At 54.9% G+C, this 26,810-nt stretch overlaps 1 protein-coding gene across 1 annotated transcript in view; it reads left to right on the top strand.

Moving 5' to 3' along the window:
• The first annotated feature begins 2,071 nt into the window (after positions 1–2,071).
• The window catches only part of bcl2l1 (BCL2 like 1), a 58,489-nt gene continuing 33,750 nt past the window's right edge, over positions 2,072–26,810 (top strand). The window contains exon 1 of the mRNA XM_072514508.1: positions 2,072–2,651. Coding sequence (XP_072370609.1) covers positions 2,181–2,651 — 471 coding nt within the window. The 5' untranslated portion in view covers positions 2,072–2,180. The remainder of the gene's footprint in view (positions 2,652–26,810) is intronic.

Below are 26,810 nucleotides of genomic sequence, written 5' to 3'. Positions count from 1 at the left end.
AGAACGCTTGACCTAAGATCAGAGGCTGAATGCCCTTGACTGCTAAAATGTTCCCTGACTGGAGGAAGAGAACATTCCTGCCTGGCGATTGTCACGCGATGTCTGTTCATCCATTGTCGCAGCGTCAGCATGGTCTCGCCAATGTACCACGCCTCGGGACATACTTTCCTGCAGCGTATGAGGTGGACAACATTGGCTGAGTCGCACGAGTACGTCGCGCGTACCTGGTTGGTGGTCTTATCTGTAATGGTTGTACCCATGTCGATGATCTGGCACATCTTGCAGAGGTTGCCAATGGCAGGGATGTGTGGTGTTGTGGTCACTGTTCTCCTGAAGACTGGGTAGTTTGCTGTAAACAATGGTCTGTTTGAGGTTATGCGGTTGTTTGAAGGCAAGTAGTGGGGGTGGCCTTGGCAAGATGTTCGTCTTTATCGATGACATGTTGAAGGCTGCGAAGAAGATGTTGTAGTTTCTCTGCTCCGGGGAAGTACTGGACGACAAACGGTACTCTGTTGGTTGTGTCCCATGTTTGTCTTTTTAGGAGGTGAGTGCGGTTGCTGTGGCACATTGGAACTGTTTGATTTGATTTAATTTATTATTGTCACATGTATTAGTATACAGTGAAAAGTATTGTTGATCGATGAGTCGAGCACCATATCCCGCTCTTACGAGGACATCTTTCAGCATCTGTTGATGTCTGTTACGTTTCTCCTCGTCTGAGCAGATCGTGTGCCTATGGAGGGCTTGTCCATTTAGCTTTTATTGGTAGAGGGATTGAGTTTAGGAGCCATGAGGTCATGTTGCAGCTATACAACACTCTGGTGCAGCCGCATTTGGAGTATTGCGTTCAATTCTGGTCACCGCAGTATAGGATGTGGAAGCATTGGAAAGGGTGCGGAGGAGATTTACCAGAATGTTGCCTTGTATGGAGGGAAGATCTTATGAGGAAAGGCTGAGGGACTTGAGGCTGTTCTCGTTAGAGAGAAGGTTGAGGTGACTTAATTGAGACATACAAGATGATCAGAGGATTGGATAGGGTGGACAGTGAGAGCCTTTTTCCTCGGATGGTGATGTCTAGCACGAGGGGATATAGCTTTAAATTGAGGGGAGATAGATATAGGACAGATGTCAGAGGTAGGTTCTTTACTCGGAGAGTAGCAGGGGCGTGGAATGCCCTGCCTGCAACAGTAGTTGACTCGCCAACACTAAGGGCATTCAAATGGTCATGGGATAGACATATGGACAATAAGGGAATAGTGTAGATGGGCTTTAGAGTGGTTTCACAGGTCGGCGCAACATCGAGGGCTGAAGGGCCTGTACTGCGCTGTAATGTTCTATGTTCTATAGGGGATGGCTTTTTTAATGTGTTTAGGGTGGAAGCTGCAGAAGTGGAGCATCGGGAGGTTATCCGTGGGCTTGGGATAAAGCGAAGTGCTGAGGTGACTATTCTTGATGGAGATTAGTGTGGATAGGGTGGAAGTGAGGGCTCAAGTGGGTCGATGCAGATTCGATGGGCCAAATGGCCTCCTTCTGCACTGTATGTTCTATGTACCTATGTATGTTGAGAGGGGTGGTCAGCCTGGGGGAAAGGGCGGGGCTCAGTTTTGGGGAAAGTGTTTTGAGACAAGGGGAGGGGCTCAGTTTTGAGGAAAGGGGTGGGGTTCGGGGTGAAGGGCGGGGTTCGGGACAGGGGAGGAGAAAGGTGCAGGGCCTGGAGGCAGGGCTCCCGGTAAGGTGTGTGGCCTGTGGAAGAGGTGGGGCTCGGCTGGGGGCGGGGCCCGAGGAAGAGGCGTGGCCGGGGGAGAGGCTTGGGGAAGGGGCGGGGCTCGGAGGCGTGGCCCGAGGAAGGGTCGGGGAAGGGGCGGGGCTCGGCGGCGTGGCTCGGGGAAGGGGCGTGGCCAGAGGAAGGGGCGTGACCGGGGGAGCGGCTTGGGGAAGGGGCGGGGCTCGGAGGCGTGGCCGGGAGCGGCTTGGGGAAGGGGCGAGGCTCGGAGGCGTGGCCCGAGGAAGGGGCGGGGCTCGGGGAAGGGGCGGGGCTCGGAGGCGTGGCTCGGGGAAGGGGCGGGGCTCGGCTGCTCCAGTTGTCTCTGGGTTGTGCTGGGGCCGCCAGTGTGTCTCTGGGGCCGGGCTCTCTGTTTCCTGTCCGCCATGCCGGCTCTGTGAGGATCTGAAGCGGCAGGATGTCCAGCAGTGGCGAGCTGGTCACTGACTTCCTCAGGTACAAACTGTCCCAGAAAGGCCACAGCTGGAGCCGGCTGTGTGAGCAGAATGGAGCGGCGGGCTTAGGCCTGGAGCCGGAGCAGGGAGCGGCTGATGCGGGCGGCAGGCCGGAGGCTGAGCGAGCTTGCCAGGCCCTGCGGGATGCTGCCGAGGAGTTTGAGCTGCGCTACCGCCGGGCTTTCAGCGACCTTTCAGCCCAGCTGCGGGTGACCCCGGACACGGCCTACCGGCGCTTTGAGCAGGTGGTGGGCGAGTTATTCCGGGACGGGGTGAACTGGGGCCGCCTGGTGGCTTTCTTCTGTTTCGGGGCGGCTCTGAGTGTGGAGAGCGCGGAGAAGGAGATGGGCTCGCTGGTGCCTCGCATCGCCGAGTGGATGAGCACCTACCTGGAGAGTAACCTGGAGCCCTGGATCCGGCAGCACGGGGGCTGGGTAAGGCCCATGTCCAAGCTTCCATCAGAAGCTCCCCGGGACCCTGTCTCTCTCCTCTCCCCCCCCCCCCCCCCCCCCCCCAACCCTCCCGACCCTGCCTCTTTCCCCCCCCCCCCCCCGACCCTGCCTCTTTCCCCCCCCCCCCCCCCGACCCTGCCTCTTCTCCCCCCCCCCCCCCCCGACCCTGCCTCTTCTCCCCCCCCCCCCCGACCCTGCCTCTTCTCCCCCCCCCCCCCGACCCTGCCTCTTTCCCCCCCCCCCGACCCTGCCTCTTTCCCCCCCCCCCCCCGACCCTGCCTCTTTCCCCCCCCCCCCCACCCTGCCTCTTTCCCCCCCCCGACCCTGCCTCTTTCCCCCCCCCGACCCTGCCTCTTTCCCCCCCCCCGACCCTGCCTCTTTCCCCCCCCCCGACCCTGCCTCTTTCCCCCCCCCCGACCCTGCCTCTTTCCCCCCCCCCCGACCCTGCCTCTTTCCCCCCCCCCGACCCTGCCTCTTTCCCCCCCCCCCCGACCCTGCCTCTTTCCCCCCCCCCCCCCGACCCTGCCTCTTTCCCCCCCCCCCGACCCTGCCTCTTCCCCCCCCCCCGACCCTGCCTCTTTCCCCCCCCCCCCGACCCTGCCTCTTTCCCCCCCCCCCGACCCTGCCTCTTTCCCCCCCCCCGACCCTGCCTCTTTCCCCCCCCCCGACCCTGCCTCTTTCCCCCCCCCCCGACCCTGCCTCTTTCCCCCCCCCCCCGACCCTGCCTCTTTCCCCCCCCCCGACCCTGCCTCTTTCCCCCCCCCCCCGACCCTGCCTCTTTCCCCCCCCCGACCCTGCCTCTTTCCCCCCCCGACCCTGCCTCTTTCCCCCCCCCCGACCCTGCCTCTTTCCCCCCCCCCCCGACCCTGCCTCTTTCCCCCCCCCCGACCCTGCCTCTTTCCCCCCCCCCGACCCTGCCTCTTTCCCCCCCCCCCCGACCCTGCCTCTTTCCCCCCCCCCCCGACCCTGCCTCTTTCCCCCCCCCGACCCTGCCTCTTTCCCCCCCCCCCCGACCCTGCCTCTTTCCCCCCCCCCCGACCCTGCCTCTTTCCCCCCCCCCCGACCCTGCCTCTTTCCCCCCCCCCCCGACCCTGCCTCTTCCCCCCCCCCCCGACCCTGCCTCTTTCCCCCCCCCCCCGACCCTGCCTCTTTCCCCCCCCCCCGACCCTGCCTCTTTCCCCCCCCCCGACCCTGCCTCTTTCCCCCCCCCCGACCCGGCCTCTTTCCCCCCCCCCCGACCCTGCCTCTTTCCCCCCCCCCCCCCGACCCTGCCTCTTTCCCCCCCCCCCCGACCCTGCCTCTTCCCCCCCCCCCCCGACCCTGCCTCTTCCCCCCCCCCCCCGACCCTGCCTCTTTCCCCCCCCCCCCGACCCTGCCTCTTTCCCCCCCCCCCCCGACCCTGCCTCTTTCCCCCCCCCCCCGACCCTGCCTCTTTCCCCCCCCCCCCCCGACCCTGCCTCTTTCCCCCCCCCCCCCGACCCTGCCTCTTTCCCCCCCCCCGACCCTGCCTCTTTCCCCCCCCCCGACCCTGCCTCTTTCCCCCCCCCCGACCCTGCCTCTTTCCCCCCCCCCGACCCTGCCTCTTTCCCCCCCCCCGACCCTGCCTCTTTCCCCCCCCCCGACCCTGCCTCTTTCCCCCCCCCCGACCCTGCCTCTTTCCCCCACCCCCGACCCTGCCTCTTTCCCCCCCCCCCGACCCTGCCTCTTTCCCCCCCCCGACCCTGCCTCTTTCCCCCCGACCCTGCCTCTTTCCCCCCGACCCTGCCTCTTTCCCCCCCCCGCCTCTTCCCCCCCCCCGCCTCTCCCCCCCCCGCCTCTTCCCCCCCCCCTGCCTCTTCCCCCCCCTGCCTCTTTCCCCCCCCCTGCCTCTTTCCCCCCCCTGCCTCTTTCCCCCCCCCCCCTGCCTCTTTCCCCCCCCCCCCTGCCTCTTTCCCCCCCCCCGCCTCTTTCCCCCCCCCCCTGCCTCTTCCCCCCCCCCTGCCTCTTCCCCCCCCCCACCGCCTCTTCCCCCCCCCCCCCACCGCCTCTTCTCCCCCCCCGCCTCTTCCCCCCCCCCGCCTCTTCCCCCCCCCCGCCTCTTCCCCCCCCCCGCCTCTTCCCCCCCCCGCCTCTTCTCCCCCCCCCCCGCCTCTTCTCCCTCCCCCCCCGCCTCTTCCCTCCCCCCCCGCCTCTTCCCTCCCCCCCCGCCTCTTCCCTCCCCCCCCGCCTCTTCCCTCCCCCCCCGCCTCTTCCCTCCCCCCCCGCCTCTTCCCCCCCCGCCTCCTCTTCCCCCCCCGCCCGCCCTGCCTCCTCTCTTCTCTTCCCCCCCCCCCGCCTCCTCTCGTTCCCCCCCGCCTCCTCTCGTTCCCCCCCCGCCTCCTCTCGTTCCCCCCCCCGCCTCCTCTCGTTCCCCCCCGCCTCCTCTCGTTCCCCCCGCCTCCTCTCGTTCCCCCCCGCCTCCTCTCGTTCCCCCCCGCCTCCTCTCGTTCCCCCCCCCGCCTCCTCTCGTTCCCCCCCCGCCTCCTCTCGTTCCCCCCCCGCCTCCTCTCGTTCCCCCCCCGCCTCCTCTCGTTCCCCCCCCGCCTCCTCTCGTTCCCCCCCCGCCTCCTCTCGTTCCCCCCCCGCCTCCTCTCGTTCCCCCCCGCCTCCTCTCGTTCCCCCCCGCCTCCTCTCGTTCCCCCCCCGCCTCCTCTCGTTCCCCCCCCCGCCTCCTCTCGTTCCCCCCCCGCCTCCTCTCGTTCCCCCCCCGCCCCCTCTCGTTCCCCCCCCGCCTCCTCTCGTTCCCCCCCCGCCTCCTCTCGTTCCCCCCCCCGCCTCCTCTCGTTCCCCCCCCCGCCTCCTCTCGTTCCCCCCCCGCCTCCTCTCGTTCCCCCCCCGCCTCCTCTCGTTCCCCCCCCCCGCCTCCTCTCGTTCCCCCCCCCGCCTCCTCTCGTTCCCCCCCCGCCTCCTCTCGTTCCCCCCCCGCCTCCTCTCGTTCCCCCCCGCCGCCTCTCGTTCCCCCCCCGCCGCCTCTCGTTCCCCCCCCGCCTCCTCTCGTTCCCCCCCCGCCTCCTCTCGTTCCCCCCCCGCCTCCTCTCGTTCCCCCCCCGCCTCCTCTCGTTCCCCCCCCGCCTCCTCTCGTTCCCCCCCCCGCCTCCTCTCGTTCCCCCCCCGCCTCCTCTCGTTCCCCCCCCGCCTCCTCTCGTTCCCCCCCCGCCTCCTCTCGTTCCCCCCCCGCCTCCTCTCGTTCCCCCCCCGCCTCCTCTCGTTCCCCCCCCGCCTCCTCTCGTTCCCCCCCCGCCTCCTCTCGTTCCCCCCCCGCCTCCTCTCGTTCCCCCCCCGCCTCCTCTCGTTCCCCCCCCGCCTCCTCTCGTTCCCCCCCGCCTCCTCTCGTTCCCCCCCGCCCCGCCTCCTCTCGTTCCCCCCCGCCCCGCCTCCTCTCGTTCCCCCCCCCGCCCCGCCTCCTCTCGTTCCCCCCCCGCCCCGCCTCCTCTCGTTCCCCCCCCGCCCCGCCTCCTCTCGTTCCCCCCCCGCCCCGCCTCCTCTCGTTCCCCCCCCGCCCCGCCTCCTCTCGTTCCCCCCCCCGCCCCGCCTCCTCTCGTCCCCCTCCGCCCCGCCTCCTCTCGTCCCCCCCCCGCCCCGCCTCCTCTCGTCCCCCCCCCGCCCCGCCTCCTCTCGTTCCCCCCCCCCGCCCTGCCTCCTCTCGTTCCCCCCCCCCGCCCTGCCTCCTCTCGTTCCCCCCCCCCCGCCCTGCCTCCTCTCGCTCCCCCCCCCCGCCCTGCCTCCTCTCGTTCCCCCCCCCCCCCGCCCTGCCTCCTCTCGTTCCCCCCCCCCGCCCTGCCTCCTCTCGTTCCCCCCCCGCCCTGCCTCCTCTCGTTCCCCCCCCGCCCTGCCTCCTCTCGTTCCCCCCCCCCCCCGCCCTGCCTCCTCTCGTTCCCCCCCCCCCCGCCCTGCCTCCTCTTCCCCCCCCCCGCCCTGCCTCCTCTTCCCCCCCCCGCCCTGCCTCCTCTTCCCCCCCCCCGCCCTGCCTCCTCTCTCTCTCTCCCCCCCGCCCTGCCTCCTCTCTCTCTCTCCCCCCCGCCCTGCCTCCTCTCTCTCTCTCCCCCCCGCCCTGCCTCCTCTCTCTCTCTCCCCCCCGCCCTGCCTCCTCTCTCTTCCCCCCCCCCCCCGCCCTGCCTCCTCTCTCTCCCCCCCCCGCCCTGCCTCCTCTCTCTTCCCCCCCCGCCTCCTCTCTCTTCCCCCCCCGCCCTGCCTCCACTCTCTTCCCCCCCCCCCCCGCACTGCCTCCTCTCTCTTCCCCGCCCTGCCTCCTCTCTTCTCCCCCCCCCCCCCCCCCACAAGCCCTGCCTCCTCTCTTCCGCCCCCCCCCCCCCCTAATTTTAATGAAGCGACGGTGAAGGAACGGCAATATTGTACCAAGACACGATGGTGTGTGACTTTGAGGGAAACTTGCATGTACCACTGTTCCCATGTCTGTTGCTCTTGGTCTTCCAGTGGGTAAAGGGTTTGGGAGGTGCTGTCAAAAGAGCCTGGTGTGTTGCTGCAGTTTACAGAATTTACCGTGCAGAAGGAGGCCATTCGGCCCATCCAAGTCTGCACTGGCCCTTACAAAGAGCACCCTACTGAAGCCCACGTATCCACCCTATCCCTGTAAACCAGTAACCCCCACTTAACACTAAGGGCATTTAGCATAGCCAATCCACCTCACCCACACATCTTTGGACTGTGGGAGGAAACCGGAGCACCTGGAGGAAACCCACGCAGACCCGGGGAGAACGTGCAGACTCCGCACAGACAGTGACCCAGCGGGGAATCGAACCTGGGACCCTGGAGCTGTGAAGCAACTGTGCTAATCACTATGCTACCATGCTGCCTGTTTATCTTGGAGATGGTGAACATTGCTGTCCCTGTGTGTAGGTAGTGGAATAAGTGAATGTTTAAGGTGGTAGATGGGGTACCAATCAAGTGGGGACTTGGGGGCTGCTTTGTCCTGGATGTGTTGAGCTTCTTGAGTGTTGCTGCAGCTACACTCATCCAGGCAAGTTGAGAGTATTTCCTTATCCCAGATGACCAGTTTTGGTAGAGCCTGGAGGCGAGTTACTTGCTCCAAATAAGGAATTACAGAGTTTGGGGCCTCAGCAGGTGACAGTCATCAATGGTGAAGTGATAAATCAGGGATGTGCAATGCCTTGAACTGGTGAAGTGCTGATTTCTCTGAGGGACCAATGTAAGTCAGTGAGCACAGGCATGATGGGTGAATGGGACTGGTACAAGCTTTCAGATTTTGACAGTTGATTTCAGTATCTCTCGGCTGCATTTGTTGGAGGTGTCATTCTGTTAGTTTTCCTCTGCATGACGTAGTTGAAGAATTGCTTGAGCAATGCCTGCAGTTGTGTCCCACGGACTGCCGAGACCGTGGGACACAATATCTTTTACCAATATCTGCTGCTGGCTGACTTGCTGCGTAGTTCCAGTTACTTCTGTTTGAGTTGTTAAATATTGTCTGTCCTTCTTTAGTGTTTTGGATATTTCCAAAAGTTGGAGGCAGACTATTTTGATGATGTAAATGAAGTCAGGGAATAGCAGTTTGTAAATGCCCTCTATGGTCCTCGGTTGTCTTTGGAAATTTCACCAAAAACTCTTCAGATTAGTTGCATCAAACAACATGAGCCATTGTCTCACCAATTGACTCTCAGATTAGATGAGTTGAATGTCCCTCAGTACAAACTCCACTGGGAGAAAAAAACTTGATGGGTCAGATGATCTTTCTTGCTTAACATTGTCCTAACAAATAAGATGATGAAATCATACAATGTGTAAGATACAGGGTTGATCATATGAAGCAGAAGAAATTAGCAATTTAAGATACTGCACAATTACTCAACTGATCAAGCCTCATGATTTTATTCACCTTATTTCTGATACCCTTCCCACTTGGCTGTTCTGATTCCACTGTTTAATGAATTGCTCAATTTTTTCCAAAATTCCTGATGGCGAGACTCCTGTGCACTCATGTCTGAAGCACATATTATGCAGTTTCAAAGATTCAGTACAGCAGTGATATCCATTTGTTCCCCTGCTTCTCGCTGTGGTGGCACATTTTTCCACCACTTACCTTCTCACCCTGCTTTACTGCTGATGTAATCTACACCAAAGAGTTTAGTTTATTAAGATGGGCATCATCTGTGCAGCTATTGAATGCCAATGCCTCTGTTTAGAGATATGGGCTCACATCTCTGAGCTGTACAAAGCTACCAGCCGTCCATTTATTTCTTCCCTGCCATTCACATAGGACCAGCTCGAAAACCAGCCGCAAACAGCTGCTTCCTTTCAAACAATGCAAAGCTGCGCTCTGTATTACTTACAAATTCAGCCCCAAGTACCCCTACTTGGGACTTTGAAGGTGGCAGTTTTACACATACCATTATTGCATGCAGACACGGCAGACACTGAGGAATTCATCAGGCGAATGAGGCTCCGGGAATTCTTCCACAGACCCCAAGAGGCCAACAGCGAACCCAAGCAGACTACCAATGAACCGGAACAGCAGACCGAGAGATCTGCGGTGCGGCAACCGAAGAGGAAAGAGTCGAATTGGACCCCTCCGGAAGGCCGCTGCCTTAGACTCGACATGTATGCTCAAGCCGTCAGGAGTCGCGTCAATGCCAGATTCATCAGTCGCATTCACAAGACAGCCCCGAACGTCACCCAAGCACAACGCAATGCCATCCGCGCTCTCAAGACCAACCACAGCATCGTCATCAAACCAGCAGACAAAGGGGGGGCCACTGTCGTACTGAACAGAACGGACTACTGCAAAGAAGTATACCGACAACTGAACAACCAAGAACACTACAGACAGTTACCCGCAGATACGACCAAGGAACACATCCGCCAACTTAACAGACTGATCAAGACCTTGGATCCAGATCATCAGAGCACCCTACGTGCTCTCATCCCACGTACTCCCCGCATTGGAGATCTCTCCTGCCTCCCGAAAATACATAAGGCCAACACACCAGGCCGCCCTATCGTTTCAGGCAATGGGACCTGTGTGAGAACCTCTCTGGCTACATCGAGGGCATCTTGAAACCCATCGTACAAGGTACACCCAGCTTCTGTCGCGACACGACGGACTTCCTACAGAAACTCAGCACCCATGGACCAGTTGAACCAGGAACATTCCTCGTCACAATGGACGTCTCGGCACTCTACACCAGCATCCCCCATGACGACGGCATTGCTGCAACAGCCTCAGTACTCAACACCGACAACTGCCAATCTCCAGACGCAATTCTGCAACTCATCCGCTTCATTCTGGATCACAACGTCTTCACCTTCGACAACAAGTTCTTCATCCAGATGCACGGAACAGCCATGGGGACCAAATTCGCACCCCAATACGCCAACATCTTCATGCACAAGTTTGAACAGGACCTACTCACCGCACAGGACCTTCAACCGATGTTCTACACCAGATACATCGATGACCTTTTTTTCCTTTGGACCCACGGCGAAGAATCACTGAAACGACTACACGATGACATTAATAAGTTCCATCCAACCATCAGACTCACCATGGACTACTCTCCAAAATCAGTTGCATTCTTGGACACACTCGTCTCCATCAAGGACGGTCACCTCAGCACTTCGCTTTACCGCAAACCTACGGAAAACCTCATGATGCTCCACTTCTCCAGCTTCCACCCTAAACACATTAAAGAAGCCATCCCCCATGGACAAGCGCTCCGTATACACAGGATCTGCTCCGACGAGGAGGAGCGTAACAGACATCTACAGACGTTGAAAGATGCCCTCGTACGAACGGGATATGGCACTCGACTCATCGATCGACAGTTCCAACGCGCCACAGCGAAAAACCGGACCGACCTCCTCAGAAGACAAATGTGGGACACAACCGACAGAATACCCTTCGCCGTCCAGTACTTCCCCGGAGCGGAGAAACTACGTCATCTTCTTCACAGCCTTCAACACGTCATTGATGACGATGAACATCTTGCCAAGGTCATCCCCACACCCCCACTACTTGCCTTCAAACAACCGCGCAACCTGAAACGAACCATTGTTTGCAGCAAACTACCCAGTCTTCAGAACAGTGACCACGACACCACACAACCCTGTCATGGCAATCTCTGCAAGACGTGCCAGATCATCGACATGGATACCACTATTACACGTGAGAACACCACCCACCAGGTACGCGGTACATACTCGTGCAACTCGGCCAACGTTGTCTACCTCATACGCTGCAGGAAAGGATGTCCCGAAGCGTGGTACATTGGCGAGACCATGCAGACGCTGCGACAACGAATGAACGGACATCGCGCAACAATCACCAGGCAGGAATGTTCCCTTCCAGTCGGGGAACACTTCAGCAGTCAAGGGCATTCAGCCTCTGATCTCCGGGTAAGCGTTCTCCAAGGCGGCCTTCAGGACCCGCGACAACGCAGAATCGCCGAGCAGAAACTTATAACCAAGTTCCGCACACATGAGTGCGGCCTCAACCGGGACCTGGGATTCATGTCGCATTACATTCATCCCCCACCATCTGGCCTGCGAAATCCTACCAACTGTCCTGGCTTGGTACAATTCACACCTCTTTAACCTGGGGTTACCCCATCTCTGGATCTGTAAAGATTTAATCACCTGCTAATGCTCGCATTCCAAGCATTGTCTGGCATCTTTGAATCTGTCTATATATATGTTTCTGGAGCATACCTCTTCATTCACCTGAGGAAGGAGCAGCGCTCCGAAAGCTAGTGACATCGAAACAAACCTGTTGGACTTTAACCTGGTGTTGTAAGACTTCGTACTGTGCTCACCCCAGTCCAACGCCGGCATCTCCACATCATTATTGCATGGGCAGTGGAATACCAGGTATGTTGTGGTACCGCAGATGGGCATCTGTTACCAGGCTCTTTATTCATACAGGAAGCAATGGAGCAGCTCTGTATTCTTTGGAGTCTCAAAGCTAACAGCTTGATGGAAACATCATTCTTGGGCAGCCTGAAGTATCTTACCAGTTTGGCTCTTCTGAGCAATGTAATGAATGGGCTGAATGAATCTTGAGCTGCAGAAAGCTAGGGACCTTGTTTTTGGAAATTGAATATACTTGCACATTTATCCTCGTGAGAAGCATTCCCACATTAGGTAGAGCACAGATGAGGGACAAGTTAAACCTTCTGCTACACTGGCTGTGTGTGTTTAATCTTCGAGTGAGAGGAGCAGCTTCTTCTATCTGTTCTGGCGTGGATCAGTTCACTGCAACCAGAAAAAAAGGTGACTTCCCCTAAGAGGAGGCCACCACCAAGACACAAATGGTCCAATCAAGCCAAGTGGAAAATACCAATAACAGCAAATCATAATCTTGATGCAGCTAGTTTCTAGCTAACAGGCCGCTGGTCACAGAATGCCTCGGACATGCCGGTGGGCAACTTATGATCCTTCTCCAGGGCTGCAAGAAGAGATGGGAGCAGTTGGACTGACCTTCCTCATAAATGTTTTGCAGCTTTTTGTGTAGAGAGCACCATTCTTTGTTTTCCACAGCAGTTACAGTCATGCGGGAGTGGTAGACAGTTTAGTACCAGTCATGGATAGTTTTATACTGTGGATTTGTGGCCGTTCAACAGAATTTAGCAAGGTACAAATTCACTTCTACAAAAAGACATTGGGTTTGTCCATGGCCTGGGCTAAATTCAGAGAAAGGTGTGTGTTAATTGCCTAAACTATCCCTTTCCCTTATAGTGAAGGCCTTTTCCTCAGTATTAGCTCCTTTGTCTCATGCCAAGTGAACAGCCTTCAAGTAGGAGGATATTGGCATTGCTTTTCCCCACTGCTGTTTATTGCTGCATAGACTAATTACGACCCAAATCTACCTTGATTGCAAGTGCCACAGAAATGAGACATTTAAAAAAAAAAAAAAAAAAGTTTCAACTAAAATAAATTCTAACATCAATAATATTCAGGTTGCCAGAATTAGTGCTACTGTAATCGTTTAATGAAATATGTGCTTTTTACATGTTTAAAACTGCTTCCCACCTAGCTCTGTCCTATTAATGGTTATGCATTTGTTTTGTATCATTATCATTATTGTTTTAATTAAGTTAATTCTATTAAAATACTCATCCTTGTTTTCAAATCCCTCCATGGCCTGGCCCCTTCCTATCTCTTTAACCTCCTCCAATGCTGCAACCCTCTGAGATATCCACTCCTCCAATTCTGGCCTCTGGCTCAGTGTCAAACAATGCTCCTGGGACACTTCATTATGTTAAAGGCACTTCATAAGCTGGTGTTGTTTGATTTTTGCTAATTAACTCTAGAATTTCCTTGATGCATGATGTGTTTGAGTCAAGCGCTACATTTTATTTTGCAGTCCCTCAGGAGGGTGACTGACAAAGAAACATATAGAGAAAAGAGAAGCAGGAGGAGAGCATTCGAGCCTGCTTCACCATTCATTATGATCATGGCTGATTATCAAGTTCAAAGCCCTGATCAAACCCCCCACCACGTTCCTTGTTCCCTTTCGCCCCAAGAGCTATATCTAATTCCTCCTTGAAATTACTCAACATTTTGGCCTCTACCACTGAGGTCCATCATGAAAGCCCACCTTCCCAAATTTGTCCCCTTGCCAGAGGTGTGGTGATCCTCAGATTAAACCACCACCAGTCAGCTCTCCCCCTCAAAGGAGAAAGCAGCAGCCTATCGTCACTTGGGACTATAGCAACTTTATTTTACTTTTCTGAGGTAGTGAATTCCACAGATTCTTCATTCTCGGGGTGAACAAATTTCTCCTCACCTCAGGCCAAAAAAGTTTACCCCTTATCCTCAAACTATGACTCCTAGTTCAGGACTCCCCCACCATTGGGAACTTTCTTTCTGAATCTACCCTGTCAAATCCTGTTAGAATTTTACAAGTTTCTATGAGCTCCTCTCTCGCTCTTCTCAACTCTAATGAACATAATCCTAACTGATTAGTCTCTCCTCATTTGACAGTCGCACCATCCCAGCAATCAGCTTGGTAAACCTTCGCTGAGCTTCCTCCACAGCAAGAACATCCTTCCTCAGATAAGGACACCAAAAGCACACCATACTCCAGGTGTGGCCTCACCAATGCACTACTGAATTGCAGTAAAACATCCCTGTTCCTATACTCAAATCGTCTCGCTATGAAGGCTAGCATACCATTTGCCTTCTTTACTGCCTGCAGTCCCTGCGCGCTTCCTTTCAGCGACTGATGTACGAGGACACCAAGGTCTCGCTGTGTACCCGCCTCTCTCAATTTACACCCATTCAGAAAATCCGCCTTCCTACCTTTGCTACTGAAGCGCACAACCTCGTATTCATCCACATTATACTGTATCTGCCATGCATATGCACCCTCACTCAGCCTGTCCAAATGCACTGAAGCATCTCTGCATCCTCCTCACAGCTCATTCTCCCACCTAACTGTATAATGTGCACATTTGGAGCTAATACATTTAGTGTCAAAATCATTAATATATAATGTGAACTGAGGAGATCAATATTAGTAAAGAAATGGTGCTGGGAAAATTGATGGGATTGAAGGCGGATAAATCCCCAATGCCTGAGAATCTGGATCCGAGAGTGCTTAAGGAGGTGGCTCTGGAAACAGTGGACGCATTGGTGGCCATCTTCCAGGATTCTATAGACTCTGGAACTGTCCCTGCGGATTGGAGGGTAGCTCACGTCACTCTGATATTCAAAAAGGGCGGTAGAGAGAAAGCAGGGAATTATGGACCAGTAAGCCTAACATCGATAGTGGGGAAAATGCTTGAATCCATTATCAAGGACTTTATAACGGACCATTTAGAAAGTAGTGGCAGGATCAGTACAGTCAGCATGGATTTATAAAGGGAAAATCATGCTTGACCAATCTGTTGGAATTCTTTGAAGATGTAACCAGCACAGTTGACAAGGGGGAGCCAGTCGATGTATATTTGGACTTTCAGAAGGCGTTTGACAAAGTCCCATAAAAGAGATTATTGTGTAAAATAAAGCGCATGGGATTGGGGGAAATGTATTGAGGTGGATAGAAACCTGGTTGGCAGAGAGGAAACCAAGAGTAGGGATTCATGGATCCTTTTCAAATTGTCAGGCAGTAACGAGTGGGGTACCACAGGGATCGGTGCTGGGACCCCAGCTATTCACGATATACGTTAATGATTTGGATGAGGGATCAAAATGTACCCTCAAAGTTTGCAGATGATACCAAGTTGGGTGGGAGGGTGAATGGTGATGAGGATGCAGGGATCCTACAGCATGATCTGGACAGGTTGGGTGAGTGAGCAAATCAATGGCATATGCAGTAAAATTTGGATAAGTGAGGTTATTCACTTTGGAAGCAAAAACAGGAAGGCAGATTACTACGTGAATGGTTATAAAATGGGAAAGGGGAGTGTGCAGTGGCACCTGGGAGTCCTTGTGCACCAGTTGCTCAAGTTAAGAATGCAGGTGCAGCAGGCGGTAAAGAAGGTTAATGGTATGTTGGCCTTCATTGCAAGAGGTTTCGAGTATAGAAGCAGGGATGTGTTGCTGCAATTATACAGGGCCTCGGTGAGGCTCTACCTGGAGTATTTTGTCTCCAGGTGTGCAGTTTTGGTCTCCTTCTGAGGAAGGATGTTCTTGCTCTTGAGGGAGTGCAGTGAAGGATGGCAGGAATGTCACATGAGGAGAGATTGACTAGGTTGGGATTGTTCTCGCTGGAGTTCAGAAGAATGATGGGGGATCTCAGAGACTTATGACATTTTAACGGGACTAGACTGGGTAGATGCAGGGAACATGTTACCAATGATGGGTGTGTCCAGAACCAGGGGTCGCAGTCTGAGGATTCAGGGTAAACCATTTCAGGCAGATATAAGGAGACATTTATTCACACAGAGTGCTGAGCCTGAGGAACACATTATCACAGGAAATAGTTGATGCTAAAACTTTGAATATATTCAAGAGGCGGCTAGATCTAGCACTTGGGGAGAATGGGATCAAAGGCTATGGGGAGAAAGCCGGACTAGGCTCTTGAGTTGGATGATCTGCCATGATCGTGATGAATGGCGGAGCAAGCTTGAAGGGCCAAAAGGTCCTATCTTCTATATATCTATGAACAGTTGGGGTCCTAGAACAGATTCCTGTGGTCACCTGGTCCCTTTCATAAATCCATGCTGACATTGTCTGATTATACCACTGCTTTCCAAATGCTGTGCTAGGAAATCCTTGATAATAGACTCCAGCAACTTCCCTACTAGGCTCACTCGTCTATAATGTTTTTTTAATGTAGTTCCCTGTTTTCTCTCTGCCTCCCTTTTTGAATAGCAGTGTTATATTTTCTACCCCCAATCTGTGGGAACCATTCCAGAGTCCGAAGAATTTTGGAAAATGACCACCAATGGATATTTTTGGGGCCACTTCCTTAAGTACTCTGGGATGAAGATAATCAGGCCCTGGAGATTTTTCTGCCGTCAATCCCATTAATTTCCCCCAAACCATTTCTCTGCTAATACTAATTTCCCTCAGCCCGTCACCGAAACTTGTGTTCCTCAGAACTTCCGGTACATTATTCATGTCTTCCATTTTGAAGACAGAAGTAAAGTACAAATTCATGAATTCCCCCGTTTCTGATTATAAGGGACATTCGTTTTCATCAAACGCTGGTTAGGCCCCAGCTAGAGTCATGTGTGCAGTTCTGGTCAGCCGCCACACTATAGAAAGAGAGTGATTGCACTGGAGAGGTTGCAGAGGCGATTCACCAGGATGTTGCCTGGGTTTGCATCATTTCAGCTATCAAGAGAGGCTGGTACAAAGAAAATTACAGCACAGGAACAGGTCCTTTGCCCTCCCAGCCTGCACCGATCTAGATCCTTTATCTAAACCTGTCACCTATTTTCCAAGGATCTACTTCCCTCTGTTCCCCGCCCGTTCATATATCTGTCTAAACGCATCTTGAATCATGCTGTCGTGCCCGCCTCTACCACCTCCGCTGGCAAAGTGTTCCAGGCACCCACCACCTTCTACGTAAAAAACTTTCCACGCACATCTCCTTTAAACTTTCCCCCTCTCACCTTGAAATCATGACCCCTTGTAATTGACACCCCCACTCTTGGAAAAAGCTTGTTGCTATCCACCCTGTCCATACCTCTCATAATTTTGTAGACATCAATCAGGTCTCCCCTTAACCTCCGTTTTTCCAACTAAAACAATCCTAATCTACTCAACCTTTCTTCATAGCGAGCATCCTCCATACCAGGCAACATCCTGGTGAACCTCCTCTGCACCCTCTCTAAAGCATCCACATCCTTCTGGTAATGTGGCAACCAGAACTGCACGCAGTATTCCAAATGTGGCCTAACCAAAGTCGTATACTATAACATGACCTGCCGACTCTTGTACTCAATACCCCGTCCGGTGAAGGCCAGCATGCTGTATGCCACCTTGACCACTCTATCGACCTGCGTTGCCACCTTCAGGGTACAATGGACCTGAACTCCCAGATCTCTCTGTACATCAATTTTCCCCAGGACTCTCCCATTGACCGTATAGTCCACTCTTGAATTGGATCTTTCAAAATGCATCACCTCTCATTTGCCTCCATCTGCCATTTCTCTGCCCAACTCTCCAATCTATCTATATTTTGCTGTATTCTCTGACAGTCCTCCTTGCTATCTGCAACTCCACCAATCTTAGTATCATAGATTCATAGAATTTACAATGCAGAAGGAGGCCATTCGGCCCATCGAGTCTGCACTGGCTCTTGGAAAGAGCACCCTACCCAAGATCAACACCTCCACCCTATCCCCATAACCCAGTAACCCCACCCAACACTAAGGGCAATTTTGGACACTAAGGGCAATTTATCATGGCCAATCCACCTAACCTGCACATCTTTGGACTGCAAACTTGCTAATCAGACCACCTATACTTTCGTCCAGATCATTTATGTATATCACAAACAACAGTGGTCCAAGCATGGATTCTTGTGGAACACCACTAGTCACCTTTCTCCATTTTGAGACACTCCCTTCCACCACTACTCTGTCTCCTGTTGCCCAGCCAGTTCTTTATCCATCTAACGAGTACACCCTGAACCCCATGCGACTTCACTTTTTCCATCAACCTGCCATGGGAAACGTTATCAAGCGCCTTACTGAAGTCCATGTATATGACATCTACAGCCCTTCCCTCATCAATTAACGTTGTCACTTCCTCAAAGAATTCTATTAGGTTTGTAAGACATGACCTCCCCAGCACAAAACTATGCTGCCGATCACTGATAAGTCTATTTTCCTCCCTTAATGTGAATAGATCCTATCCCTCAGTATCTTCTCCAACAGTTTGCCTACCACTGACGTCAAGCTCACAGGTCTGTAATTCCCTGGATTATCCCTGCTACCCTTCTTAAACAAAGGGACAACATTAGCAATTCTCCAGACCTCCGGGACCTCACCCGTGCTCTAGGATGCTGCAAAGATATCTGTTAAGGCCCCAGCTATTTCGTCCCTTGCTTCCCTCAGTAACCTGGGATAGGTCCCATCTGGACCTGGGGACTTGTCCATCTTAATGCCTTTTAGAATACCCAAAACTTCCCCCTTATGCCGACTTGACCTCGAGTATTTAAACATCCATCCCTAGCCTCAACATCCGTCATGTCCCTCTCCTTGGTGAATACCGATGCAAAGTACTCATTAAGAATCTCACCCATTTCCTCTGACTCCATCCATAAATTCCCTCTTTTGTCTTTGAGTGGGCCAATCCTTTCTCTAGTTACCCTCTTGCTCCTCATATACGAATAAAAGGCTTCAGGATTTTCCTTAACCCTGTTAGCCAAAGATATTTCATGACCCCTTTTAGCCCTCTTTATTGCGCGTTTGAGATTTGTCCTACTTTCCCGATATTCCTCCAAAGTTTCATCAGTTTGAAGTCACCTAGATCTTATGTATGCTTCCTTTTTCATCTTAGCTAGTCTCACAATTTCACCCGTCATCCATGGTTCCCTAATCTTGCCATTTCTATCCCTCATTTTCACAGGGACATTTCTGTCCTGCATCCTAATCAACCTTTCCTTAAAAGACTCCCACATTTCAAATGTGGATTTACCCTTAAACAGCTGCTCCCAATCCACATTCCCTAGCTCCTGCCGAATTTTGTTATACTTGGCCTTTCCCCAATTTGGCACTCTTCCTTTAGGACCACTCTTGTCTTTGTCCATGAGTATTCTAAAACTTATGGAATTGTGATCGCTATTCCCAAAGTAATCACCGACTGAAACTTCAACCACCTGGCTGGGATCATTCCCCAATACCAGGTCCAGTTTGGCCCCTTCCCGAGTTGGACTATTTACATACTGCTCTTAAAAAAAAAAAAAACTCTCCTGGATGCTCCTTACAAATTCTGCTCCATCTACACCTCCAACACTACATGAGTCCCAATCAATGTTGGGGAAGTTAAAATCTCCCATCATGACCACCCTATTGCTCCTACATTTTTCTATAATCTGTCTACATATTTGTACCTCTACTTAACGCTCGCTTTTGGGAGGCCTGTAATAGAGTCCCAACAATGTTACTGCGCCCTTCCTATTTCTTAGCTCTACCCATATTGCCTCAGTGCTCGAATCCTCCATCGTGCCCTCCTTAATCACAGCTGTGATATAATCTCTGACCAGTAATGCAACTCGTTCACCCCTTTTACCTCCCTCTCTATCCCTCCTGAAGCATCTATACCCTGGGATATTTAGTTGCCAGTCTTGCCCTTCCCTCAACCAAGTCTCAGTAATACCAATAACATCATATTCCCAGATACTAATCCAAGCCCTAAGTTCATCTGCCTTACCTGCTACACTACTCGCATTAAAACAAATGCACCTCAGACCACCTGTCCCTTTGCGTTCATCATCTCTTCGATGTCTACTCTTCCCCTTAGTCACAATGAGTTTATTATCTGGTACCTTACTGGCTTTAGTTGCTGCCTCTTTACTGACCTCTAACTTCCTAATCTGGTTCCCATCCCCCTGCCACATTAGTTTAAAACCTCCCCAACAGTGTTAGCAAAAGCACCCCCTAGGACATTGGTTCCAGTCCTGTCCAGGTGTAGAGCATCAGATCTGTAATGGTCCCACCGTCTCCAGAACCGGTTCCAGTGTCCCAAAAATCTGAACCCCTCCCTCCTGCACCATCTCTCAAGCCATGTATTCATTCTGACTATTCTTGAATTTATACTCTGACTGTCTCATGGCACTGGTAGCAATCCTGAGATTACTACCTTTGAGGCCCTACTTTTTAAACTTCTCTCCTACCTCCCTAAATTCTGATTGGAGGACCTCATCCTGTTTTTTACCTACATCGTTGGTGCCTATATGCACCATGACAACTGGCTGTTCACCCTCCCCCTTCAGCATGTCCTGCAGCCGATCTGAGACATCCCTGACCCGTGCACCCGGGAGGCAACATACCATCCGGGAGTCTCGTTCTCGACCACAGAAAAGCCTGTCTACTCCCCTTACGATTGATTCCCCTATGACGATAGCCCTGCCAGTCTTTTTCCTGCCCTTCTGTGCAGCAGAGCCAGCCATGGTGCCATGAGCCTGGCTACTACTGCCTTCCCCTGGTGAGCCATCTCCCCCAACAGTATCCAAAATGGTATACCTGTTTTGGAGGGAGATGTCCACAGGGGACACCTGCACTGCCTTCCTGCTCTTTCTCTGCCTTTTGGTCACCCATTCCCTGTCTCCCTCACCAACCCGAATCTGCGGTGTGACCAACTCGCTGAACGTGCTATTCACGACCTCCTCAGCATCGCGGATGCTCCAAAGTGAGTCCATCCGCAGCTCCAGAGCCGTCATGCGGTCTAACAGGAGCTGCAGATGGACACACTTCCCGCACATGAAGGTGTCAGGGGCATCGGCCGCATCCCTGAACTCCCACACTGATCACGAGGAGCATAACACGGGTCTGGGATCTCCTGCCATTTTTACACTTTAACTTAACTGATTACAAATATAATATCAGATAATGAATAAGTGAAAGGAATAAAGATTTTACTTACCAATCACAGTACTTAGCAACACACAAAGATTTAAATTTCTCCCAGCTACTGCTAATTGGAGCACTTTCCTTACCAGCCAATCAGGTCACTGCTTTGCTGTGATGTCACTCTTCAAGGTAAGTTTTTAAAGAGGTAAACTTACCTTCCCAACTGACCCCTGGCCACTGCCCCCGCCGAAAATCGGAAGGCCGCTTCTATGGCAGCTGTGTCCCCGGCGCTCTCCTCGCGCTCTTTCACTGTGTCCCCGGCGCTCTCCTCGCGCTCTTTCACTGTGTCCCCGGCGCTCTCCTCGCGCTCTTTCACTGTGTCCCCGGCGCTCTCCTCGCGCTCTTTCACTGTGTCCCCGGCGCTCTCCTCGCGCTCTTTCACTGTGTCCCCGGCGCTCTCCTCGCGCTCTTTCACTGTGTCCCCGGCGCTCTCCTCGCGCTCTTTCACTGTGTCCCCGGCGCTCTCCTCGCGCTCTTTCACTGTGTCCCCGGTGCTCTCCTCGCGCTCTTTCACTGTGTCCCCGGCGCTCTCCTCGCGCTCTTTCACTGTGTCCCCGGCGCTCTCCTCGCGCTCTTTCACTGTGTCCCCGGCGCTCTCCTCGCGCTCTTTCACTGTGTCCCCGGCGCTCTCCTCGCGCTCTTTCACTGTGTCCCCGGCGCTCTCCTCGCGCTCTTTCACTGTGTCCCCGGCGCTCTCCTCGCGCTCTTTCACTGTGTCCCCGGCGCTCTCCTCGCGCTCTTTCACTGTGTCCCCGGCGCTCTCCTCGCGCTCTTTCACTGTGTCCCCGGTGCTCTCCTCGCGCTCTTTCACTGTGTCCCCGGCGCTCTCCTCGCGCTCTTTCACTGTGTCCCCGGCGCTCTCCTCGCGCTCTTTCACTGTGTCCCCGGCGCTCTCCTCGCGCTCTTTCACTGTGTCCCCGGCGCTCTCCTCGCGCTCTTTCACTGTGTCCCCGGCGCTCTCCTCGCGCTCTTTCACTGTGTCCCCGGCGCTCTCCTCGCGCTCTTTCACTGTGTCCCCGGCGCTCTCCTCGCGCTCTTTCACTGTGTCCCCGGCGCTCTCCTCGCGCTCTTTCACTGTGTCCCCGGCGCTCTCCTCGCGCTCTTTCACTGTGTCCCCGGCGCTCTCCTCGCGCTCTTTCACTGTGTCCCCGGCGCTCTCCTCGCGCTCTTTCACTGTGTCCCCGGCGCTCTCCTCGCGCTCTTTCACTGTGTCCCCGGCGCTCTCCTCGCGCTCTTTCACTGCGTCCCCGGCGCTCTCCTCGCGCTCTTTCACTGCGTCCCCGGCGCTCTCCTCGCGCTCTTTCACTGCGTCCCCGGCGCTCTCCTCGCGCTCTTTCACTGCGTCCCCGGCGCTCTCCTCGCGCTCTTTCACTGCGTCCCCGGCGCTCTCCTCGCGCTCTTTCACTGTGTCCCCGGCGCTCTCCTCGCGCTCTTTCACTGTGTCCCCGGCGCTCTCCTCGCGCTCTTTCACTGCGTCCCCGGCGCTCTCCTCGCGCTCTTTCACTGCGTCCCCGGCGCTCTCCTCGCGCTCTTTCACTGCGTCCCCGGCGCTCTCCTCGCGCTCTTTCACTGCGTCCCCGGCGCTCTCCTCGCGCTCTTTCACTGCGTCCCCGGCGCTCTCCTCGCGCTCTTTCACTGCGTCCCCGGCGCTCTCCTCGCGCTCTTTCACTGCGTCCCCGGCGCTCTCCTCGCGCTCTTTCACTGCGTCCCCGGCGCTCTCCTCGCGCTCTTTCACTGCGTCCCCGGCGCTCTCCTCGCGCTCTTTCACTGCGTCCCCGGCGCTCTCCTCGCGCTCTTTCACTGCGTCCCCGGCGCTCTCCTCGCGCTCTTTCACTGCGTCCCCGGCGCTCTCCTCGCGCTCTTTCACTGCGTCCCCGGCGCTCTCCTCGCGCTCTTTCACTGCGTCCCCGGCGCTCTCCTCGCGCTCTTTCACTGCGTCCCCGCCGCTCTCCTCGCGCTCTTTCACTGCGTCCCCGCCGCTCTCCTCGCGCTCTTTCACTGCGTCCCCGCCGCTCTCCTCGCGCTCTTTCACTGCGTCCCCGCCGCTCTCCTCGCGCTCTTTCACTGCGTCCCCGCCGCTCTCCTCGCGCTCTTTCACTGCGTCCCCGCCGCTCTCCTCGCGCTCTTTCACTGCGTCCCCGCCGCTCTCCTCGCGCTCTTTCACTGCGTCCCCGCCGCTCTCCTCGCGCTCTTTCACTGCGTCCCCGCCGCTCTCCTCGCGCTCTTTCACTGCGTCCCCGCCGCTCTCCTCGCGCTCTTTCACTGCGTCCCCGCCGCTCTCCTCGCGCTCTTTCACTGCGGCCCCGCCGCTCTCCTCGCGCTCTTTCACTGCGGCCCCGCCGCTCTCCTCGCGCTCTTTCACTGCGGCCCCGCCGCTCTCCTCGCGCTCTTTCACTGCGGCCCCGCCGCTCTCCTCGCGCTCTTTCACTGCGGCCCCGCCGCTCTCCTCGCGCTCTTTCACTGCGGCCCCGCCGCTCTCCTCGCGCTCTTTCACTGCGTCCCCGCCGCTCTCCTCGCGCTCTTTCACTGCGTCCCCGCCGCTCTCCTCGCGCTCTTTCAATCCTGCGTCCCCGCCGCTCTCCTCGCGCTCTTTCAATCCTGCGTCCCCGCCGCTCTCCTTGCGCTCTTTCACTGCGTCCCCGCCGCTCTCCTCGCGCTCTTTCACTGCGTCCCCGCCGCTCTCCTCGCGCTCTTTCAATCCTGCGTCCCCGCCGCTCTCCTCGCGCTCTTTCAATCCTGCGTCCCCGCCGCTCTCCTTGCGCTCTCTTAATCCTGTGTCCCCCGCCGCGCTCCTCGTGCTATGGTCTGGTTTAGCACGGCTAAATCGCTGGCTTTGAAAGCAGACCAAGGCAGGCCAGCAGCACGGTTCAATTCCCGTACCAGCCTCCCCGAACAGGCGCCGGAATGTGGCGACTAGGGACTTTTCACAGTAACTTCATTGAAGCCTACTTATGATAATAAGCGATTTTCACTGTGTCCGCGCCGCTCTCGCGCTCTTTTACTGTGTCCACGCCGCTCTCCTTTCGCTCTTTCACTGTGTCTGGGGTTGTTTTCCCTGTAGCGGAGAAGGCTGAAGGGGTCCTGATTTGAGTTGTATAAAATTATGAGAAACATAGGGTAAACAGGAAGGTACTTTTCTCCATAGTGGAACGGTCAGTAACCGCGGGGCATAGATTTGAGGTAATGGGCAGGAGATTTCGAGGAGATGTGAGGAAAAACATTTTCACCCAGAGGGTGCTTAGAATCTGGAACTCATTGCCAGAAAGGGTGGTCGGGTGGGAACCCTCACAACTTTTAAGAAGTATTTAGACAAGCACTTGAAATGCCATTGCATATTGGGGGTCATGATGGCGCAAGTGATTAGCACTGCTGCCTATGGCGCTGAGGATTCGGGTTTGATCCCGGCCCCGTGTGGAGTTCGCACATTTGCCCCGTGTCTGCGTGGGTTTCACCGCCACAACCCAAAAGATGTGCAAGTTAGGTGGATTGGGCATGCTAAATTGGCCCTTAATTGGAAAAAAAATAATTGTGTATTCTAAATTTAAAAAATAAATAAATGTAATTGCATACAAGTGCTGGAAAGTGGGATTGGAATAGTTCGGTGCTTGATGGCTGGCATGTACGCGATGGGCCGAAGGGTCACTTAACCATGCTGTAAAACTCTGACTCTATGGCTGATAGGTCATTTGCAGACTTTACCACAAGTGGAGCAGGTGATGCTTGATGAGGTGTTTTAAAATTTCTGTGCTGTCTCAGACTCTGTAACTTTACTTCTGTGTGCTCCTGACAAAGTCACACAAGACTACAAGGAGGAGACCATATGCCCATTGTTAGGACTGGTGTCCCAGTGAGGTCCCCCAAGGAACCCTTCCCTTGTAGACACCTAATAATGATCTTTATTAGTATCACAAGTAGGCTAACATTAACACTGCAATGAAGTTACTGTGAAAATCCCCGAGTCGCCACACTCCAGCGCTTGTGTTTATGTTTTAGAAGGAGCCAATTTAATCAGACTTTCTTCAGTTAAAGAAAGAATCCCTCATCTTTGAATCTAAAATGCAAGAAAATAATACAACACCTGCACATACACACCGATTACAAATAAGCGGGATTTCTGGTGATGCGATGTAAGAGCAAGACACATGAAAGGTGGTCCCTGGCTAGGCCTTTGTTTTTGATCCCTTTTACCCGTTTTTGGGGGGTTTCTGATGATCACGCCCGTTGTGGGTTCAAAGAACTGTTTCTCGACGGAGTCATGTCGAAATCAACGACAAAGAAGCCCAACTTGAAGGAAGCTCAGGAGGGTAGCCTGTTGAATTGCTTCACAGCTCCAAGGTCCCAGGTTCGATTCCCGGCTTGGGTCACTGTCTGCGGAGTCTGCACATCCTTCCCGTATCTGTGTGGGTTTCCTCCGGGTGCTCTGGTTTCCTCCCACAGTCCAAAGATGTGTGGGTTAGGTGGATTGGCAATGCTAAATTGCCCTTAGTGTCCAAAAATTGCCCTTAGTGTTGGGTGGGGTTACTGGGTTATGGGGATAGGGTGGGGGGGTGAGCTTGGATAGGGTGCTCTTTCCAAGAGCCGGTGCAGACGCGATGGGCCGATTGGCCTCCTTCTGCACTGTAAATTCTATGAAGGAGGGAAGGTGGCCACCATGCCCATTACTTTAGACAAGTTGGGTGTAGTGATGGCACTGGAGAAATTCGGCAGTTTGAGTGGAATGGCAAGGAGATAAAAGCCATTAAAGCCACTGTGGAGGAGGCTCTGGGCCTGATTTCGCTTGAACGTGGTTAAGGCGCAGGATGAGACTGTGAAGGGTGTGATAGAGCCCTGTCGCAGCATGAGGATCGGCTGACCTTTTTGGAGGCTGAGAAGACGATGGTGGTGTACAACAACAAAGGCCTGAGGCTGGAAGTGGAGGATCTGGAGAACAGGTCAAGGCGGTTAAACCTCAAGTTGCTGGGGCTGCTGGAAGGATTGAAGGGTTCAAAGCCGGCTCAGTACTTTTCAGCGATGTTTTCTCAGTTGGTTGGCGGGATGAGATGTTCTTCTTTCCTTACCCCCCGCTCTGGAATTGGACAGAGCTCACCGGGCGCTCAGGCAAAAGCCGCTGAATGAGCTACCGCGGCCGATGATTCTTTGCTTTCATAATTTCAAACGGAAGGGGTGGGTCTTGGAATGGGTGAATAAGGTTTGGAATATCGATTGGGAATGACACACGGTGCGAGTATGTCAGGATATTGGGACTGAGCTGGCGAAGAGACGGGCGGCCTTCAACAGGGCTAAGGCTGTTCTCTACAGCTAGGGCGTGCAGTTTGGGGTGGTGTAACTGGCGAGGTTGCGGGTCACCATGGACCTGAATTATACATTTCTTTTGATATGCTGCAGCTGACAGGCCTGCATCAGGGAGAAAACGTTGGGCTGCTGTGAGATGGACTGCTTAGGTCTGTGTATGCAGGGGGGGATGCCTATGTTCTGTACTTTTGCCTTTGTGGGTTGTGTTTTGACCTTGTTTGGAGGGAGTTGGGGGGGGTGGGGTGGGGGAGTTTAATGAAGCTATGGTGATGGTTTTGTGTGTGCAGGAGGGGAAATAGGCTTGTGAATGATGGTGGGGTTTGGCATGTCGATAGGAGTTTGGGCCAGAAAGGATGACCGAAATATAGACATCGAAATTACAGTGCAGAAGGAGGCCATTCGGCCATCGAGTCTGCACCGACTCTTGGAAAGAGCAGCCTACCTAAGCCCACACCTCCACCCTATCCCTGAAACCCAGTAACCCACCTAACCTTTTTTTTTTGGACACTAAGGGCAATTTAGCATGGCCAATCCACCTAACTTGTACATCTTTGGAATGTGGGAGAAAACTGGAGCATCCGGAGGAAACCCATGCAGCCACGGGGTGAACGTGCAGACTCCGCACAGACAGTGACCCAAGCCGGGAATCAAACCGAGGACCCTGGAGTTGTGAAGCAACTGTGCTAACCACTGTGCTACCGTGCCACCCATACGGGCGGCGTACAAGTATGGGGAGAAAGCGAGTTGCCTTTTTGCACATCCGTTAAGGAGGAAGAAGCTGTTCAGGAGATTGTGCAGGTGTGGGATCCGGGCCCCGGGGGGGGGGGGGGGG

Source organism: Scyliorhinus torazame, chromosome 8, assembly GCF_047496885.1.
Source record: "Scyliorhinus torazame isolate Kashiwa2021f chromosome 8, sScyTor2.1, whole genome shotgun sequence".
Taxonomy (NCBI): domain Eukaryota; kingdom Metazoa; phylum Chordata; class Chondrichthyes; order Carcharhiniformes; family Scyliorhinidae; genus Scyliorhinus; species Scyliorhinus torazame.
Note: the sequence above shows the minus strand (reverse complement) of the source record. Positions and strands in the feature narration are given on the sequence as shown.